Source organism: Etheostoma cragini, chromosome 2 (genome assembly GCF_013103735.1).
Source record: "Etheostoma cragini isolate CJK2018 chromosome 2, CSU_Ecrag_1.0, whole genome shotgun sequence".
NCBI classification, from domain to species: domain Eukaryota; kingdom Metazoa; phylum Chordata; class Actinopteri; order Perciformes; family Percidae; genus Etheostoma; species Etheostoma cragini.
The window spans coordinates 20,290,843-20,311,846 of NC_048408.1; the positions used below are offsets into that span (position 1 = coordinate 20,290,843).

The 21,004-nt window shown below is 38.8% G+C and overlaps 1 protein-coding gene across 1 annotated transcript; it reads left to right on the top strand.

Moving 5' to 3' along the window:
- Positions 1–9,659: 9,659 nt before the first annotated feature.
- Positions 9,660–18,484, top strand: LOC117960522 (voltage-dependent calcium channel gamma-4 subunit-like). The gene is made up of 4 exons (XM_034898468.1): positions 9,660–10,213; positions 15,006–15,089; positions 16,661–16,801; positions 17,452–18,484. The coding sequence occupies exons 1-4, from the start codon at positions 9,991–9,993 to the stop codon at positions 18,003–18,005; spliced, it is 1,002 nt and encodes a 333-aa protein (XP_034754359.1). The 5' UTR covers positions 9,660–9,990; the 3' UTR covers positions 18,006–18,484.
- The last annotated feature ends 2,520 nt before the right edge of the window (positions 18,485–21,004 follow it).

Genomic DNA, 21,004 nt, shown 5'->3' on the forward strand with positions numbered 1-21,004 from the left:
TTTCTTATTAAAAAGCAAGTGAGGTAATGTGGTGTAATGGGATTGCATTTTAAAATGGTGTTAACAGTCAAAAATAGATTTTCCGTTGCTTGAGATTGAAATAAATTCATCAACATTTGTATTAGGTAATCCATATACCACCTTTCTGCACTCAGTATGTCAACACACTGTATATTAGAGAAGTAAACACACGTTGTCTTTTATATTTTTTAATATGCTAATGTGTTTTAGCCAAACAACATGAGGCGGTGTAACAAACAGATGCTCTATTTAAAGACTAACAATATTTTCTAATTGTATTATTTGCCTCTGTCTAATGCATCTTAAGTGTTGTTTAAATAAACTCAAAACTCAAAGGGCTTTTGTGAGATTGACCTTTATACAATAATTGAAGTTGTTTTATAAAACACACATGAAACCTCATAAAATTCTCTTGCATCTACACAAGACCTAGAAGTTTTTTTTAAACATAAGGTGTTCAGAAGTGTTTGTCCAAAACTTTGTACCTATGTAATAGTGAAATGTAATTGGATGGTTGAATAATTTAAAGCCTTTCATTGTTTTATGTATGTAGAAATTTGAATTTGAAATACGATTGACATACTGAACGATATGAAAAGCATTGAAATAAAAAGTTAATGATTTAAAAAAATCTAAAATCAAACAGAAAGTCAAATATTTATATATAGTATGCTTAATGAGATTTTGTTTAACATTTTGTCACAATGGTGCATTAACAAAGTCATGCATATCATTGTTAGACTCAGTGAAATGCTTTTTTCTTCTTCTTTTTTTAGTCACAGTTTCAACTAGTAGAAGTTGATCTTGCTGCTTGGTTCTGCTTACAGCTGAATGTTTTTGTTGAGGAAGCCTGTGAGAAAAACAGGGCAATCAATTATTCCTTATTCCATCTTGTATTTTAATCCAGTGTGTGCTGCCTGGCAGATTTTTATGTGGAACTAAAACGACTAGAAAAAGCCATTGACTCGTATTTGAAGAAGTCCAAAGGCCAAGGTCACATAAATTAACAGATTGCTGAAGGCAGTTTGGTGGGACATTGTCTGCATACAAATATCAATATGAACGCATGTGTCATCGTTGATAGGTTGGTATTTATGCATGAAAGTGCTCAAATATATTTAACTATTTTTAGGGAGCCTTTCAGGGCAGAATCAGTGGGAAGTGGACACCAGGTTGCAGGAATAGATCGGAATGTGTAAAACTAGTAGAAGTGTCTAACAAATGACTCGTTTCAAAGGTATCCCTGTCACACAGAAATAGATCAACTGACCTGTGCCGGACAAGGAGACCATGGAAAAGGCAGCCATTCTGATGTTCATTGGTCACTCTTGTATAGACATCCGGGTGTGTACAGAGGCGGCACACTGTGTCATGACAGTTTGTTCACTGTTTGAGCAAAACTGCAAATGATCTGAAATTCTCTGAGTCTTCATCATTTCCTGATCTCAACCCCGATTCACTCGTAAGTATTACTAATCTTATTTATAAACTCATGTTTAACCTAATCTACCAACTAGAAGGTCTGGGCAGGAAGTATAAAAAACAACTCTTTTTTTTATTATGTAACTAATGCATTCATACTGTGAAAACTAAACTAATTTTATTTGAGGAATAAAGGACAAGAAAATAATCTTATATAACGCCGCAGTGATCTAAGCACACATTAACTCTCATGAGTCCATGAATAACACACACACGCAGACGCACACGCACGTACGCACGCAGACGCACACACACACGCACACACGCACACAAAAGCATGCAACAAAAGCACATTGAATCTTTCATGAATACTAACAATTCGACTCATTCTTCTGGTCTCTAAAGAATTATAAATGGTGACTGATCTCAGCTGAGAAAAAATGTTTCATTATTATTGAGAAATGTTTCTCATTAAATGTTTAAAGCCACAGCAAACTAACAAAAAAGCCTTGTGATCATCCCTGCCTGCAAACGGACACATGTTTGTGAACACTGCAGCTTCATCTCCATTCTACGAGGACGAGCTCTTGGCAGCGCAGTGCCCAAGGCTTTGTGTGTTTGTCAGGCTGCCTCATTAATGGTGGCAGTTGTGTTTTTTAAATGCTTCCCAATGGATCTAATGGCCTCTCTGCTCTGTGCCTGCTTATTTAAGAGTGATTAATTACTGGAATTAATGTGACTTACTGTAACATGATCTGATGACACTGTATGTGTGTTTGTGTGTGTGTGTGTGTGTGTGTGTGTGTGTTGTATTCAACATTACACTGAAGCAACTTATTAGCTATATTTTATTCAGATGTAGACCAATTTGTTTGACTCCAACTGTGAACCCCCTGCTCTTTAAATTTAAGACTGGAGCAAACCAAAGATCTTTGAGGATTTAACCAAGATACACAAAGAATTGAAAAATGCTGCTTCTTTTCCTGCTACAACTACAAAGGATGGATAAAACAATAATGTCTGTGAAATTTCTGCAAGCCTATCAGCCAAGCCGACAATGATTTACATTATGAGTTTATATTGTCAGGTAGGTTTTGCTCTCACCCTCATTTTTGAGCCTGCATTTTGTGATAGTGTTAGTGATCTTAAAGCTGTTCAAGCTATTAAGTCCAAACCCAAAACTGGTATTAATTCAAAAACAAAAATAGTAGAATTATTTTGTCGTATTAGTTTAGACAGTGTCTTAAAACTATTTAAAAATAATGGAGAAAACATACAAAAAAAGAGTAAGCGCCAGGGGTACAATCAGACAGACAGAAGTGGGTCTCCTGCTTTAGTTACTTGAAAAAGATTAAGGACAAAAAGGTAATCAATTTCATATGAGATGTTGCTAACAAGCACCAAACAAACACCTCTTGTCCGTTTTGGCCATGATTGTTCCATTTTTAACTGATTGGTTGCAAAAACACTGGTCCTGAGAATAGATCAGTGTGCTGTGAGATTTGAAATAAATCACCGTGTTTACTGATTGAAGCAGGACAGAGAGAAAAAGAATAAAGAGAAGCGAGAACTAATAGTTTTTCTTCTGAAAATGTTTATCTGCCGTGTAATGCACAACACTGTAGTGCAGCTGAGAATACTTGTGTAAGATTCAGATATGCATGCACTTTGATGATGATAATGATGGTTGCTTGATGAGGTGTGTGTTTGCATGTATTCGTGCTTTTGTATGTTTTTTTTTGTTAAAATGTCACGCAACACAGGTCCAATATTTTGGTTTTTGGTCAGCGCATTTGTATGGATTGGTTGAGTGTTGGAAGGACAACACTCAGAGTATGGAGTAATCTTCACACAAGGAGTTCTGGCTGATTTTAGTTGGTAAACAAAAATATAAGAATAAATTTGAAAAAGTAAGATTAACTTTGCAAAAGAAAAAAAGGAAATCCTGAAGTCCGACTAAGTTTGGCTAGGCGCATGGCTATTACAGTAGGCTTAACTTTCAGCAGACTGCACCTGATCTGAATCAACTTCATCTTCAACAATGAACCATCCTTGAGGGGCTTCTGTCCCTTGTTTTTAAACAGGAGGCTACTCCTACAGACAAACCAAAGTTAGTGCATAAATCAATTAAGATGATGAAATACAATTTTTGTGTCAAAACAGCAAAACAATGTCTAAATCATTGTTCTAATTATCCTAGCAGAAACATTATTATTAGATCAAGGGTACTTAGTCAAGTCAAAGTGTTTATTTTCACATTCACAAGTTAAAAAGTCTATTTTGTGAAATATGTTCTATTGAACATGGTACAGGCTGACTTCACTATAAAGCCCATTGGAAACTTTCACTTTGTGTTTGATGTGGAGCTGAATGTTAAACTGTCAAACTCAGAGGGGAAAGGCATAACATGGAACGAAATTACCAAACAGTGGCAACACCATTGGGAGAGTGGAAAAAAAGGACACTTGCATGCAATACATTTAAAGTAGGAGTGAGAAACAGTGGGGCTAACTGAAAAAAATCAAGAATTACCAGTAAATTGAGAATTGGCAACAGTAGATTGAACAGTACACTTTTTTATAATAGGAAAATAGCCAACTGGAGCTTGTCCTGATTTCATGCAGGAAATACAATCAAGAAAGATGGGTCATGTTAGCAGGGTTACATAAATTGGGAGTAGTGGAAATCAGGTTCAAAGATGTCCTTGAAAGTGTTTTTTTTGTAAATAAAAGGAAATATACGTTCACATTTTTGACAAGCACCGGACTATTTAGACAACTACAATGAAATTAAATAATAGATAAGGACTAATTACCAGTAGGAGGCAATAATGCAACGCATAGGATGCCAACTGCCATAAAACACAAAAGAAGAAGAAGAAGAAGTTTGTCAGTTTGAACTAAGGGGGTACGCTTCTCCTCTCTAAGCGTAGCTTCCATGGCACCATTTTAATGCTACGAAGCCATTACCTGCCTTTGGCATCCCATTGACTGACATTTATTTTGCCGCCATTTTGACAGTGAATTACATTTCATCTGAAGCATTTCAAGACTCTATTTTTCCATTGTTTATTTCTAAAGAAACACGACCATGTACAAAAAGCACCAACACCTTGTAGCTCATGTTATGGATCCGTAGCAGAAGTTTTTGTAAAAATAGACTGTCAATTGTGTCACAACCACGCAACTTACCATCACATAGTCGACAAATCCCCGTATTGTTAGGAGAAGCTCGCAGACAGTTACGACACACTGTACATTGACTGTTTAGGTTAAATTACTAACGTCAACTAGCATGTTAGTCAGCAGTAATTAGCCTGTGCCTATGTTATCTCCATCTGCTATGCTCTCCATCTCTACTGATTGGGAATGATTGAGATTTCTCTTGGCATAGCTACCAGAAGACTGACAGCTTTCAGACATGTTGCCCACGTCACATCTACGTCATCAAGCTCAGTTGGAGGCTTCCTGAAATGTTAAGAGAGAACTTACCTTTTTATCACTGATGCAGTGCAGCCGGCTTCAAAGTGATTGGACTTGAGATACTTTAAAATTAGCACATGATAACAATAACAGCCTCCAATATGCACCCCTTTTTGATATCTCAAGATTACCCACAGTAACAACTGCTTGCTGTCACTGACCTGAATGTGCAGAATTTTAGAAAGTCAGCGAGCACAGGAGACAGATGGTCCAAACTGAGGGCTGTGAAACCTCCAAGGGGCTGAATGCCTTGGCACTGATACCACTCTGTGCTAAACGGGTAGGAACATTAGAAAACTGAAAAGTCTGTTTCTTTCTTTCCTCCTCTCCCTGTGCCAGCATTTTTTATGATATGTGATATTGCAGCTCAAATCGGTCTCTTCATTCAAAAAAGTCACGTTTTAAAGCATGTTATCTCACTGTCCTTTTGTGTACTTTGGAAAAATTCTAGTTCATTACAACTAAAACTAATGATATTCTGAGGACAAAGTTAATTGCTGAGATTAAGGATCATGGCGTCATGGCTAAAATAAAAAAACATCAGAAAGGGCAAGGGACATTGTTGGTTTTAGACAAACAGCTTCACTATATAATGAAGGATTATCAGCATTTCAGGTGCACCCACTTCCATTTTTACCTCCTAATACAGTGTGTTGTTTAGATAATCTAACTAAACTCTTGGCTTGGCTTGTTAGACCAAACCTGTCTAACTGTGCATTTGATATTTATTGAAATTACTTTTTGAGTACTTAACAAAATTATGGCCAGAGCTATTAGGATAACACGTTACAATTAACAGGAACTTTCCCTTAAAGCTACTGTATATGGAGCTATATATTCTTACAGTGTGAAATGTGCAGGTGTAAACTACTGTTCCCTAAGGACCACTTACTTATTTATAATTATGTTTGCTTTCTCTTAGCCCAATCTCAAATGCTCTTCCTGGCGCTCTGCTGTTCCAGGCACTGTCTGCCCATTCTGAAGGTAACTGCAGCAGGAAGCATGTGTCTTCGCTTTACCTCAACACTTAATTACAAGCAAGAGAAAAGGAATGATATTGGACTTGTTTTTGGCTCTACAAGCCTAAAATTATGCTATTTTATTGGAGCTAAACTGTGGCCGTCACATTCAGCTGGCATATCTCATTTGCACGTTTTAATGTTTCCTTTGTTGATTTTTCTATCACAATCTCACTTGTTCCCTTTTTTATTCATTTACTTGTTCAAAAGATACAACATCCAAAGCTTCCAAAGGGCTATTTTCAATTTCTAGCTAAATAGCCCTGGCATATTCACTTTATGCTGTGCACCAGGAAGCCACTGGATAGGCCGAACTGTGAAAGCTACTCAAACTGGGTGGAAAACAAGCACACAAAAGCAGTTAAGAAACACTAGCTTAACACTTAAACTGCCATAATTGTAGAGTGAGGTCATAGAGGAAGATCTTGGCACAGGCCAAAACCTGCCTGGAAGAAGAAACACCATGAGAAAAGAGGAAGCTGGCAGAGGAGACATCAATTACCAGAGCGAAATGGCATGCTGCGCCAAGAAAAAGAGAGGAAGCAGTGTGGAAAGAAATTTGGCAATACAATGATGAATGTTCAACTCATTATCTGTGGTCCCTGTGTACTCCAACTACCACAGCCACTTTACACAGGCTAGCTGAGAAGCCGACATGCCATTTTCTTTACAAAGAAATAACACTCAGGCACATCTTTTCCAGATGCAAAACAAGCCCAAGGATAAAACACTTGAAAGCCGCATCACATCAGACATTTGAAGAGAAGCATCACAGACACACTGACTGAGATGAAATGGGACGTAGTAGTTGGAAATCCAGTACACTACACTATAAGTCAGCTAATTGGATTTGCAGTTTTTTATCTTGGGGTTACGATGCCATGAGCGGTCCCTACACCCTGATCAAGTGGACTTTAATCAATGTAAGAAGGCTTTGTCCTCGTTATTACTTCTTTCAAGGGACTTTCTTTGGCTTATTTTGGATTTATAGTACTAGTTTGGGCTTTTAACTGTCTTACTGCTGATTATTGTATCTTGTATTTTTACTTAAAATGAGTAAATAAGTTTCACCTAATTTGGTGACTGTGTGCTCTCTGATGGGTGCCATGTAGCAATCACAACAAATGATCCAGTAGACAGTATCTCATGGGATAGATTAGATAAACCAGATAAACCTAATTGTTCATTGAATCCCTATTTTAATCAAATTTGTCACTGTCCTCGAAGAGCTGTCTCCATGCTCTTGAAAAGAGAAAACTATTGTATGCCACTCTCATATTCACATGAATAAAGCGTTTCACAATTCAAAAGTCTTGCGTCAAGCTACAGTCTAAAGACAAGGCAACATTTGGAAGTGAAAAAATAAACCAGCTTAGACTTTAGTTGAAAAAGAACAGTAGGTGATTTAAAAAAATCTTTGTGAACAGTTGTGTAAAATATTCTATAAATCTTTTGTTTGCTGATGAGATCTAAAAGCATCACATCTCTCGGCCTCTGTCTGCTCAACTGCTCACCAACTCTCCCACTCTCACTCCTTTTGTTTGATAATTGAAGTCCAGTGCAGACATTACAACTCAATTCGCAAACTGAGAGATAAGCCTTTGAATGCAGCACAAATACATTCTTGTTACTTGCTTCCAAATCTTAAAAGGTCCCATGGCATCATCCTGTTTGGAAGTTATTTACTGTGCAGCCTAAAAACTTTGGCATGGTATCCAGGCTTGATGAGTTCTTGGTGATATCTGGCCGCTCTGCCCTTCCTACTGAGAGGATCTGGACACGCGATTGCCCAGGACTGAGTGATGATCTTGAATGACATGATGTATGATCTAGCATCCCAGAAGTCTTGCAATCCAGACCATCAGCAGATTTACTGCAATTTCATTCATATCTCACCACCATAAGACATATCTGACCACCGTGAAAATGCACCACATGAAAATAATTGTCAGTCCTTTAAGCACTTTCTGCTTAATAAAAGCTCTAGGTACACATCTTCATACGTTCTTGGAGTGTTCTCCTGTTGGTCAGTTTTGGAACAATATTGCATCCAAAATTTCCGCCTCGATTAATGATACTGTGCCTGTTGCTGTGCATTGATTCTGAAGGATCTGTCGGCTTTCCAGCTCTCTAAAGCTCCAAAACGTGCTGTGTTTGCTGGACTTACAGCAAAAACAGCAATAAACATTTGTCCCATGACCTTTTAGCTTGTTATCAAATATTGTTTTTTTTATTTTCATTTTACAAATGAGGTAAATCACAAATAAAACACAGGCAAAACACTGGAACATAAAAACGTGTCCCAGGGCCGAAATATACAGAGAGGAAAGACGAGGTCATAAAGGGGCAAGGTTACCTCCCCTTTCTCTGCTTTGCCAAGCCAGAGAATTTGGCCCACCCATGAGAGAGACACATCATGGCTTTCAAATGAGCAAAGTGGCGGTTGGTCAAGGCCGCACCCCCGGCCTCCACCTCCCCCCTCCTCCTCCTCAAAAGCTACAAACTCAGAAATGGCACATACTTAGGAAAGCTTATTGTGGGACTGGCTTTAGTGGCTGTAATTCTGCACCAAGGCTGAATTTTGGGAAAGAGACTTTAGATATGGTATTAGGGGACCACTAAGGTCTATATGAAAGCTTCCAGAGAGACCCATGTCATGGTACCTTTAATATGTAAAATGTGAAGCTAGAGAGCTCTTTTCCACATCCTCTCCTGCCTTCTCCTTTTTTTTACCCACATCTTTATATTCTCATTTGACCTTTCCTGCCATCCCTTCCTCCACCTCTCTCTCTATTCTTCCTCACTTTCTCTTGTAATCCACACACTACTATTCTATTTCCAGCCTCTCCCTCTATACACACATATACAAAGTCAGACCCTGACACACACTCTTTACAGGGAAGAAGAAGTGACTAAGAAGGATGAGGCTCCCAGTTCTTGCAGGCCCTCTCTGGTCACCTCTCTCACTTTGTCAGTGTGAAAAAGAGTAAAAAAAGATCACCCCACAGAAAAAGACCCCCAACTGCAACATCCCAGGGCTTAAAGTGACAGGCCCGGCCCTGTAACGTAGACTTTAGACATTCATTTAGGAACATGAGTTTCTGGTTGTGGCAAAGATTTAATGTCTTACTTTTCTACTTTTATGAGCCGGATGATCTTGCAAGCAGCCTGCTCCAACTTCAAAAGTGGTTTTGATGGATGTTTTAAGAAATGTTTCATCAGTGGGGGTGTTTTCAATATGTTTTAAGTTGCTGCCACAGCGGTCCTGACACGCATTTCTCTGATCTTCACTCTGCTATCACTGGTGATGTTTTTATTTGTTACTTGATTTCTACATGTTTTGGAAAAAAATTGAAAACCCAGCTTCTGATCCGCATGTTCCAGGCTGTGTTTTTTTTTTCTTGAGTGAGTTAGTAGTAGTTTTATGGATTGTGTGTGAAAGACAAACTGCAAACCCTCAACGCTTGTTTTCTCCTTACATAAAGTCGCGTAGCTTGCTATCTAACTAATCACTGTTGACTATATGTTAGTGGACAGGAGGTCTGATGTTTTCCTCTTCCAGCAGCTGTTCACACCACCGTTTCCCATTGGCCTGGCCACCGCCGTGGAAGGTGTGGTCTGGATGAACGATGCTGCTTCCTTTGTCACAGCGTGCAGTTTATTATTTTATAGTAAACTGCAAAGAAGCCGTCGACGCGTGCGATTGTAATATGTCATGAACTTCCTTTACATTTATTATACTACTTGTTAGGGATGCGTTTCCATTTTTTTTCATTTCCACCTGTAGCAGGGATTGAAGATTGTTCCAATCAACTCAAACAAATTCCACGAAAACTGCGATCGTGTCAAACTCGGAAACTTGGATTGAACTCTGACTGAAGTTTCGGAGGAAGAGGAGCACCAATCGATCAGTTCAAGGATCGAGACTTGGCTTGATGTGAGGAAAACCCGCGAGACGCGAGTGCTTCCTCTGACCATTGTCATGGGCACCATCTCCTCGCCGTGCGGGTAAGCTTCAGTGGAGGAACAACACATTATGAGACGCCATGGCATGGTGTGATCGAAGGGTTCAGACTTTGCTGGCCGTTGTGGGGGCCTTCGTCGCCTTTAGTCTCATGACCATCGCCATCGGCACCGACTACTGGCTTTACTCCCGGGCGTACATCTGCAACGCCACTAATGCCTCCGCGGACGACTCCCAGATGCAACCCAAGAAAGTCAAAGGCGACCTGACGCACTCCGGGCTGTGGAGGATCTGCTGTATCGAAGGTAAAATAAAGTCGAATAAGTTAGTGGCCGTTATTCTACAAACTTTTATGTTACTTTTGTGTTTTTGTCCAGAGGGGGGGGGGGGGAACAATGTAGGTGACGACAAACCAAAACTGGAAATCTGCCAAGGGGTGCATCATCATTATCAGTTATTTATCATGTAAACTGCGTCGAATAGCATTTAAAAAGTTACTGGGGCATGATATTAAATAAGAAATAATGGTGAAAAACTGCAGCTTGTTGTGCTCAAATGCCGTTTTGTGAATGCGTTTGCGTCCGTTTCCCTGATCCATGATTTAGTTTGCTACTGAAATGTGTTATTTTATGTTTTACTTTTTTTTTTTTTTACAAGCCATAAATGTAGCCGGCCCACTAGACATTTTTTTACAAAGTTTTTGTTCTAATTTTCTAATTAAATCGATATGGTTGCTTGCGCGCAACTGCTTCATTTAAAGGGGAGTCAGATCAATGAAATCAATCCGTGAAAGTAGTCATCAGCTTCATCTTTAATGAGCCCTGACTGTTGTGGCGCTGTCCACTGCTGCTGGTGCTGAAATCTCCACCCTCAATAATTTTGTTCCTTTGAACTACCAACCCAGCTGAATGACTAGGCAGCATTACTAACTACATTTGGGAGACAACCTCAGATGCAGGGGGCCAATCATGGAACACTCTAAGCTAGAAATAGTCAGTTGCTGACTTGTAAAGAATTCTCTTTGCACCCACGACTAAAGGAAGAATAGAGTTGATTAGTTTTTCTGCACTAGTCTACAGGTGGTACTGGCGTGTTTATGACTGCTCATGCAGCCAAACAGATGTTCAATTAATTTGATGTGTTGGATTTTGGCTCATGCAGTGACATCACAACATTGAGAATAAGCAGTGTTATATAGGTTACCAAAATTAAAATCATCATAGTTGTTATGGCATTTACATATATTTACCAGAGAAAACACTTACTAGAGATGTCTGAAGATAGTCAATTTGTAAAGCTGCAAAGATTAATTTATGTGTCGTTTATTTGTCAACTATGGCATGACTGGACAACTATTTTGAAAATTGAAAGACATCATCCTATTGATTAATTGAGAAAATAATCAACAGATTATTCAATAAGGAAAATAATCGTTTGTATAGCTGACTCTTTGAGGGGGAAGCACGAGGATACAGCCCGGACCTCAACCTGCACATGGGATTGGTCCCTTGTCTTGGGTCTTTGCTGTGTGTGTGTGTGTGTCTGTTTCTGTATGTGTTGTTTTGTCTCGCTCCCTCCTAGCAATCCTCTCTGTGTGTTTTTTTTTTAAACTCTGGGACGCGTTTCTAATGTTTCAGTGAATCGTTAGTAATTTCTCTCTCTCTTTCTCTCTCTCTTACTCTCTCTCTTTCTCTCTCTCTCCTTCTCTCTCTAAGTCTCTTGCTTTGAACCATTGAGAATATCATCAGCAGAAGTGTGATGGAGTGCTTTCTGTTTTAAACATCTGTTGTCTTTTCCACCAACTTTTCTTTATATAGTTGGATGTGTGAGAGCTTGAAATAATAACCCTTCTTCTCTTTCTCTCCCTCTCTTTCCCTCTCTCCCTCTCTCTCTCTCATTTGTAGCTCTGCTTCTCAGAGGATGCCTTTGACGTCCTCCTAATGCATTCACCAGACACACACACACACACACACACACACACACACACACACACACACACACACACACACACACACACACACACATCACATCAGCACTATTGTCACACTGTTCACACTGGCTTCTGGTGGCACACCTGTATTAACAACTGATGCTAGCTGAGTCCAAAAGACTTTCCAAGACTTTGGCTAAACCAAAAATTAATGACATTCAATCCAAGACTCATACTGTAAAGATCATAGTTACTTCCACACAAATTAGCAGGATATAGGGGTGTTGAAATTAATAATTGCATCAATGCTTTGCGATGCGGACATGGATGATTCTGCACCGATGCAATGACAGACATAAATTAATCATTTCCTACTGATGTTTCTTGTTGATTTTCCGTTTGCTGCTTTTTTATTTTAGATTTTTGTCTGTTCGCTTTTTAAGAGCAGATGCAATAAAAATGGGAGTTCATATGTATCTGACTGCTTGAATTTCTTAGCGCATCGTGATGCATCAGGATATTAAATCATACTGAATTGTTAACAAGATAATCATAATTGAATGGAATCGTGAGTCAAGGGAAAATTCCCACACCTTTGAGTTCCTGCCTACCATGTGCACATTTTCTCTTAGTAGTTGAATATTAGTTGATTTATTTGTGTTTTGAGAGAAAATACTGAGTAAGGAATGATGCAGAATTACAACAACACATGAGCGTTCTATCCTGAAGAACAGGGAGGAGGTTCACTGAAGGTGACAAATGAGCTTTTAAGTCTTTTTCTGCAGCCATTCATGCTGAAATCCAACAAGAACTCTCACTTAAATCAGTTACCCATGATCACTGAACATGCTGGATTGGCACCAAAACATGACATGACGCGTTTCAAGCAGACATTTGGTCCATCTTCAAATGGACAAATCCTGCTGATTTGCTGTGAGCCAAACCTCTCTCAAGTTTTGTAATTATTTGAGATTGTCAGTGTTATAAAGGCTGCTTTCTGGTTTCATGGCTTTGTTATTGTGTGTGTGTGTGTGTGTGTCTGGTGAATGCATTAGGAAGATGTCAAAGGCATCCTCTGAGAAGCGGAGCTACAAATGTGATTCTGTGTTGCCGGGGGGAGGTTGCCATGGTGAAGCTATGCTGAGTAATAAAAGATGGGCTCCGGTCTCTCGGATGGATTGGCTCTGGGGAGATACCTCCCCTACTGAGCTCAATCTTTCTTCCTCACCGTCATTCCTCTGATCATTAACTCACTGGTTTATGTGTATTCTTTATTAATACAATTATTTTACTTTGAGTACAAAATACACATTATTTTTAAAATGTTATCTTTTAACCTACACCTATCAATGCTTTTTTCTTGACCGTTTGGATGACACAATCAGGAGATAACATCTTATAGATATGAAATACATGCAAGATACACTCACACAGTATATGGAGTAGACAGTACATAAATACATTGTACATAACATGTATAATCAGTGTAATTATTATTTTTCTATTTTTGCTTCTGTATCAATCCAAAGAATGTGCTAGGCACATAAAAGATCAAGAGGAAGCTGAGAGGGGGTTGAAGAGAAAAACACTGGAGAGAGAGAAGTGGGTAATGGAGACATGATAGCTGTAAGAATGTAAAAAAGAGACCGATGATGAGAGTTTAAAGAGACTGAGAAAGTGAGGTTGAGAGCGTGTAGTTGGTGAAGTAGGAATCTGTGAGTCTGAACTGTTAAGGATGTTTCATCACAACATCTCAGCTTTTCTTTCACTCTCTTTTCCAGCAGTCTCAGACCCTGTAAATGTAGCAAAAAAATTAACAACAAACAATATTAAAGCAGCTACAAGGTACTTTTGGGTTTTGTTGATTCTAGCGGCCCCTAAGACAAACATTGTTGTGTTTTTACCACACCGGCTGTTGTAAAGATCTTTTCTAGCTGTCAAGAGCTAAGTGTCTGTTCTAGCAACCAATGTGATAATAACTAGAATTGCAAGCAGTAATGAATGGGGTCCAAGCCCCCCGGTGCAAGACGCACCGGACAGAATGCGGATGCAATGCAAGTCTTTTGTATAGCGCCTTACATGAAACGTTAGGACGTTTTACACAAGTACAGGGGTCGAAAAGAAAATAGTTGCACACTTACAGACTGGGTGCTAAATGGAAAGGGGACATAATTTCATGAAGTGTATTGACGTACAATTGTGTCTTACATTGGAAAGTTATTTTATGAATGAAATACACATTACGTTGATGGCCAATTAATGTTGGTTTGAATCATTTATAATCTCATAATGGTATCAATCTTTGGAAACCCCAATCAACATTGACTCAAGCATTTGCCCGTCGTCTGTCAGCTTCCCATTTAGCTTTTAGTTGTTCTTTGTTTGTTTCCCCTTCTTTTCTGTGATGGTACTGCTCCAGTATCAATCATGAGTACATCAGATTACTTTTGAAATAGAACAAAATTACAATTAGGCCTATATAAAGAAATCTCCTGCTATCTTTTACCTGGATACGCAAACACCGGCTTTTCTTCTATTACCAGAATGACAAAGAGCTAATACTGCTATTACATTTTAACAGTGTATTGAGCTTATGAGAGAATCCAAACTGGGTTAAGTCTAGTTTTGTCTATTACATTTGCACATGTGTTACAGGTGTCTAGCATAGCTCCAGAGCAACTAACAGAGTAGCAAAGGCAGAAATGACAGAATGTGGCAAAATCAGATGTCAGACTTTTAATTCAAGGTCTAACCTTTCAATATTCACAATGTTCTAATGTTTTATTCTTTTATAAGTGGAGGGAAGATTTTCTTAGTGAAAGACTACATCTTTGAACAGAAGAGCCTGAGGGCTTGATAACTTCAGAACCTCAGATCCACAGAAGCCTATCCTCAAATGCTTTCTGAAGTGGTTAGAGGTGAAAACTAGACAGTTCAACACTAATATTCTATACCAAACATCAACTCCAGTTGTCTTTAATTTATTTGTCTGATGATCATAAAAGCTGCATGTTGATTCAATGGATGGTCAACATGTAGTTCCTTTTATACGTAAAAGGGACTACACTTATATGTATAAAGACACACAATTTTTCTTTAACTGGTGTCATTTTGTCCCTGCACAGGTTGCCATCAGTTACATTCATGCTCGCTTTTGGCTTTTCCAGGTATAAACCAAGGAAGCTGTTTTCGGATCAATCATTTTCCAGAGGATAATGACTACGATACAGACAGCTCAGAGTACATCTTACGTAAGTCATTGGAACCAAAGGTGGTGATGGAGATATCAAAAGGGTACTTAATTTGTCACAATATCACTATCCCTCCACCACAAAAGCCTGATGTCATGACAGTAATTGGAGTTGCAGACATAAATCTGTTGTGTGCTTATGAGTTATAGGTCTAAAATAAGACTTTACACATGTAAGAGCACATCTCACATTTGACCAAGGTAGTTTGATAAAGACATGTCACCCTAAGCTTCACGCTGCAAAACACATATGGCTTATAGTTTGATGCCCTTTGTCTCACAGCAACTTTTCCCATCTTTGCTGTTGTCTGAATTGAATTTCAATACTCTCGCAGACTCACTTGGTTAGAGTCATGAAAAGGCAGGAACGTCTGCTCATCAGGCCTTAGTATCTGTGGAAGCATTCAACTATTAAACCCGACACAGTTCTTGCTCTTCTTCCACTCCCTTTATTTCTACAGAGAGTTACTTCATGCGTCAGCCAGGAATGCCATACATTGTTAATTTTTGTAAAGCTAAAGCTAGTCAGAAATGCCATCAATTGGCATGTGAGTAATACCACGAACATGTAGTAGAATAACGACAAAAAAGAGTTTAAGGGTGCAGAAAATCATATTAACAAAGTTTTATATTTTACAATCTTTGTGGAAGAGTATTTCTGTTAGACAAATAATGAGTATGTTGAGGGATAGTGCATTTAATTATAGATGCCCTGTGGTGTTTTCTTGTAAAAACAACAAGAACAGTTCTGTTTACATGGAGTGCATTGTGTGTATCCCTGAGGTCTAACAAGATATGTGCAAAGCCAGTTCTTTAGGTATTTTAGATCCTGCATTGTTTACATCCATGGTTGTTTGCTAGAAGTCTTCTGCTTCCTTGTCTTTGCTGACGCATTGCTGAATATTTTGGTCTGGTACTGTCACCTGTTGATCAGTGGAATAGTGAGAAATCATTTGAATGTGAAAGCAGGGACCATTCATTGAAAATCAGCTCCATACTAGAAGTTGAAAACTTAGCAGAGAAAACTTAATCCAATATATTTAAAGGTTCTCTTATCAATATTTTTGTATTAACAATGAATGTTCAAAGAAAGGGTTGTGAATTTGGCCCCTACGCTCTCTGGAGCATTTTCTTTCATCTTTAAGCTTACTGTTTTGGTTTCACAGCTTACAATGCTCTCATCAACCTCTTTTCCAGCATCTCATACAGCAAAAAAGCTCAGATAAAACCAGTGGAAATTACCTGCTTAGCACTAGGCAGCAGAACATCTAAATAAGGGAATAGTTAGTGAACATTATGGAGCATTTAGTACTGAGAGATGCAGATATTTACCTCAGAGTTGGTGGAGACCGAAGCAGAGCTAAAAGAAGACTGAGTGTTGGATTTTCAATGTGGCCAGAAACACAACTCCAAATGAATGCTAATATTATCAGTATTATCAGTATTATCATCAAATTTTACTATTGCCTTTATAAATTATTCACATGCTGTTCAGTCTATGTCTTCTATATTTAAAGTGATGTGTTTCTTAATTTGTACTGACCAGAACCCTCCACTGTCTTGAATAAACAGGTGTAGTGCGTGCATCAAGTCTATTCTCCATTCTCAGCACCGTTCTGCTGATGTTGGGTGGCTTGTGTGTTGGGGTTGGACGCATCTACAACAAGAAGAATAACATTCTGCTCAGTGCTGGCATCCTGTTTGTGGCTGCAGGTAGGGTGAGACTGTCAGTGCATTACAGATAGTACAAACAACAAATAGATTTTGTGCTGCACATACGGAAAGAAGAAAGAGAAGAAGTAGATATGAGCAGAGAGAAGGAGAAGACAGACACAACACAAGCATGTCTCCCTTTGGTGTCTGTGTTAAGTTTTGTCTCTTTCTCATAAAGTTACCCTAACGTTTCCTATATTTCATTAGAAAAATACAATTCATGTGCTTTTTTCCTATGATATATATACATATATATATACATGCAGGTATCGATAAAGTTATTGACAACAAATAGCACTAACATAAAAGCACAATAACATTTGTAGCACATCTTCCCTTTCCTTTTAATTCATTGTTTGTCTCTAATTGGCAGTGACAAATAATTATTTGTGAAAATGCAAAAATAATGTCAGAAGATGAAAATCTGCATTTTCTTGATAATACCTCATTTTTTTATTAAGAGGAGTCTATCACTCGATAAAAAATTGACCTAACTTGTGTAGGTAATGTTCTCAGGTCTTGAATGTGATGAAGATATAGAAGAAGGGAAGTGTAAAGTGTGTGAGCCCAAACAGAATCAGCCTCTGATAACACAGTGCTATAGTGTTGTCCTCCACCTATGTGCTTAAACACATTCATGCTTTCTTCAGGCTTGAGCAACATCATCGGAATCATTGTCTACATCTCTAGCAATGCCGGAGATCCCAGTGATAAGAAAGACGAGGACAAGAAGAACCACTACAACTACGGCTGGTCCTTTTACTTTGGCGCTCTCTCCTTCATCGTGGCTGAATCAGTGGGTGTTCTCGCAGTCAACATATATATCGAGAAAAACAAAGAGACACGCTTCCTAGCCCGAAGTGACTTCATGAAAACCACCTCCTCATCTTCGCCTTACTCTCGCATCCCAAGTTACCGTTACAGACAAAGGTGCTCACGCTCCAGTTCGAGATCGAGTGATCCATCCCGCGAGCCCTCCCCAGTGGGGAGGAAGATCGGTGGAGGAAGTGGCGGAGGAGGGTTAGGGATGGGCTTGCCAATGGGGGATATATCCCTATACACTCTTAGTAGGGACCCTCTGAAGGGCGGAAGTGTGACTGCAGGGCCTTACAGTCCAGAGAGGGACTCTGGGTTTTTACAAGTCCACAACTGCTTCCAGAAAGATATGAAAGATGGAGTGAACAGGAGGACCACGCCGGTATGAGGCCAAAAGTGTATTACTGTGTAAAACATTAAACTTAATGGAACACAATAGAAATTATACAGTTGATAAGAAAGGACGATTCTTCCCCAGGGTTTTTCAGACAGCAGCGGAGTTGAAAGGTCTGAGCTTAAAATAGTTTTTCCTTTGTGTCCCCCTGTGACAGAAAAGTGCAAATCTGTGTTTCATTTGGAGGAAGAGCAAAGGGGAATTCAAAACAACGTTTCATCACATGACTCAGTATCTTTGAGGGAAATGCAGACATTGTTTAGCATTTGAGGAGTTGAATTTGAAATTGTGACACCCACTATTTGTGAGTGATTCAAGCTACAAGCTGAAATGTGTCATACATGTTCTGGTATTCTTTAAAGGATACTTGCCTAATAAAAGAATTAAGCTTTTATAGACTTGATGCACAATATGATTATGTAATTATTTTTTCCTGCTAAAATAGATAGTGTAGTATTATAGAAATGTTTCTTTTAAAAGATATGCTAGAATAAAGTTAGTCATGTGATTGAGCATTATTGTGTTCTATATGTTTGTAATTTACCACTACTGGTGCTAACTTAAACTGTACACCTTTGATAGTCGTAAGCCTTCTTAACTGCCATTCAAATACTTCTACTGTATCTTTATAACCTCTTTTTAAGCTTGCGTGTGAGTCAGGCGATAAATATGGCTCTGGAACACTCCCAAACTATAATACAAATGTATTATTAACAAAGGCACACAGCAATGTCAATACATTCCAGTGCGATGGATTATTGTAAACATTATTTGTACAGACTGTGTATTTGATCTCCATTTGCTCAGGGATGAGAAATTTATCTTATTTGTGTATTTGTGTTTATTATATTAGTATGTTGGTAAACTTCTGTGCTGCCCCATATTTTTACATTAAGTAACAGGACAGATGACACTTATTTTACAACCAACAAGCACATTGTGTTAAATGGTCTGATTTAGTCCTTTACGTTTTCTTCTGTCTAAAGTTGAATTTTCTGTGTAAAAAATTGAATCAATAATTACAGTATAGCAGTGGGCGTAATGGATTGACTTGATGAACAGTGGCAATTATAGTAACACTAGAGAGAGAGAGAGAGAGAGAGAGAAAGAGAGGAGGAGCTCAGTGGGTTATAAACGTTATCAAAGAGGAGCCAATAATTTTGGACATAGAAAGAATTAATCATTAAGGAAGTTATTGATGTTTATTTTCTCCTTAGCTTCTTTCAGCTGGTCGAAGGTCACCACTGACCCTCTCCTTCCATGCTGGGAAGACAAAATAAACCAAACTCTAACCCTCGGTCAGGACTGCTTTACTTGTAACTTTTTCATTCAAATATTAATTGTTAATATAACAATTAAAGTACAGATGTCTTAAACAATGACTGGGGAGACTCAACTTAGTAATTACAGTTAACTTCACTTTTAGATTTGCTTGTGGTTTATTGCAAAATATGAACTAAGAATTGCTCCACTGCGTTTGTTTTTCTCTGTAAGGAAAGTATTTTAGCTAATGACGCGGGGCTGATGGGCCAGCAATGCTCTGCTATGAAACTGCATGGCAAACAGTCGGGCAACCACAGGGTGTTTAGAAATTGGCATCAGCCAACTTACTGCGTGACTGAACTAACAGGCTCCCAAATGCTCATCCAGACTTCAGAAAGCTTGTCTCCTTGTCTCCAAACAAGAACTGGAGCAAAGTGAGCATTGTTTGTGTGTTAAGGGTAAGTAAAAGGTTCAAACTACTTATTCTTTGTACAGTACACACTCCAGTGGGTTCCATGTCAGCTTCTTGGTTTGTTTCCCAGTTGAATATTTTTTAGCAGCAGTTGGAATTGGTTTAATGTTGGTTAGTGAATCAGTGTTACGGCAGTAATGATGTTTATTTTAACAAACAGTGCTGTGAGAGGCCATGCAGTCTCTGCAAAGCATTTGCTCTCCCAGCTACAGTTCTCATTCAAGTCACTGATGTGGGTGGATTGGGAAGTCTTGAATTAGTATTGACTTATTTTTTATTCTGTGTGTGTGTGTAATGTATCTTTGTTATGCCGATCTGGTCTGCTGACTGTGTTCCCCATTACAGCCCTGAATAAGAGTGCTTCTTCTCCACCTCTCGCCTTTGTATATCTTACCCAGGCTGTTAAGCCCTGTAAATGTGAATGCCATGCACCCCCACTGGTATTTTCATCCACAAGAAAACCTTGTCCCCACTCTCTCCTGTCGTGCATCAGTGAAAATGATCCTGCGGTCATTGAGCAGTGTCACCTATGTGTCCCCTCTCCATGCAGGAGTTAACATCAGTACCACTGTGCAGGATGGATAACATAACGCTTTGGGGTCTCAACTTAGGTTCTGCCTTTGTAATGTGATTTGCTGGCGTGACAAATGGTTTGGCAGCGGTTCACACTTCAGCTATCTTTATACTAAACCTGACACACCCAATGCTATAACAAAGAATTTACAGCCAGCAGTGGCAATTTAAAGGCTGTAACTTTAGCAAGTAAATGCTACTCAAAGATATTTGGGATGTTGTTATGAATCATGCATTTCCTTTTTATAACACTTGAAAGGGATGACGAAGGCTCATTGTTGAAGAATATAATTACAAATATAGTTGGAGGTTTGTGAAAACATTACCATGGGCTGACACTTTGTTCATCTTTGCAAAAAAATGATATTTTTATGTTAAACATTACATTGTATAATGTCTGACAATAAGGTCATTCATTTTTACCAGTGGTGAAAGCACCTATACCACGTTGATGCTTGAAAAGCAATCTCATTTATTACCAGCTGCATCAGCAATGCTTGTATTTTTTTCACTTTCTGACACTGTGTGCGTGTGTGTGTGTCATAATGGCAAAATGTGCTCTTTCAGACATCTACCTGCCTGATGTATATGCCTGTTTGACAGTCTGTCTTTCTGCAGCCACGGTCGCAAAAACATGACAAGTGTGATCAAAATGAAGGACAACTTTAAATATGTGTATGGTCTA

What these genes read in the sequence shown, in the direction of transcription:
- LOC117960522 (XM_034898468.1), top strand. Translation starts at nt 9,991, where the DNA reads ATGGCATGGTGTGATCGAAGGGTTCAGACTTTGCTGGCCGTTGTGGGG. An exon ending in GAGGATCTGCTGTATCGAAG is followed by an intron (nt 10,214 to 15,005) that starts GTAAAATAAAGT and finishes TGGCTTTTCCAG; the next exon opens with GTATAAACCAAGGAAGCTGT. An exon ending in CAGCTCAGAGTACATCTTAC is followed by an intron (nt 15,090 to 16,660) that starts GTAAGTCATTGG and finishes TTGAATAAACAG; the next exon opens with GTGTAGTGCGTGCATCAAGT.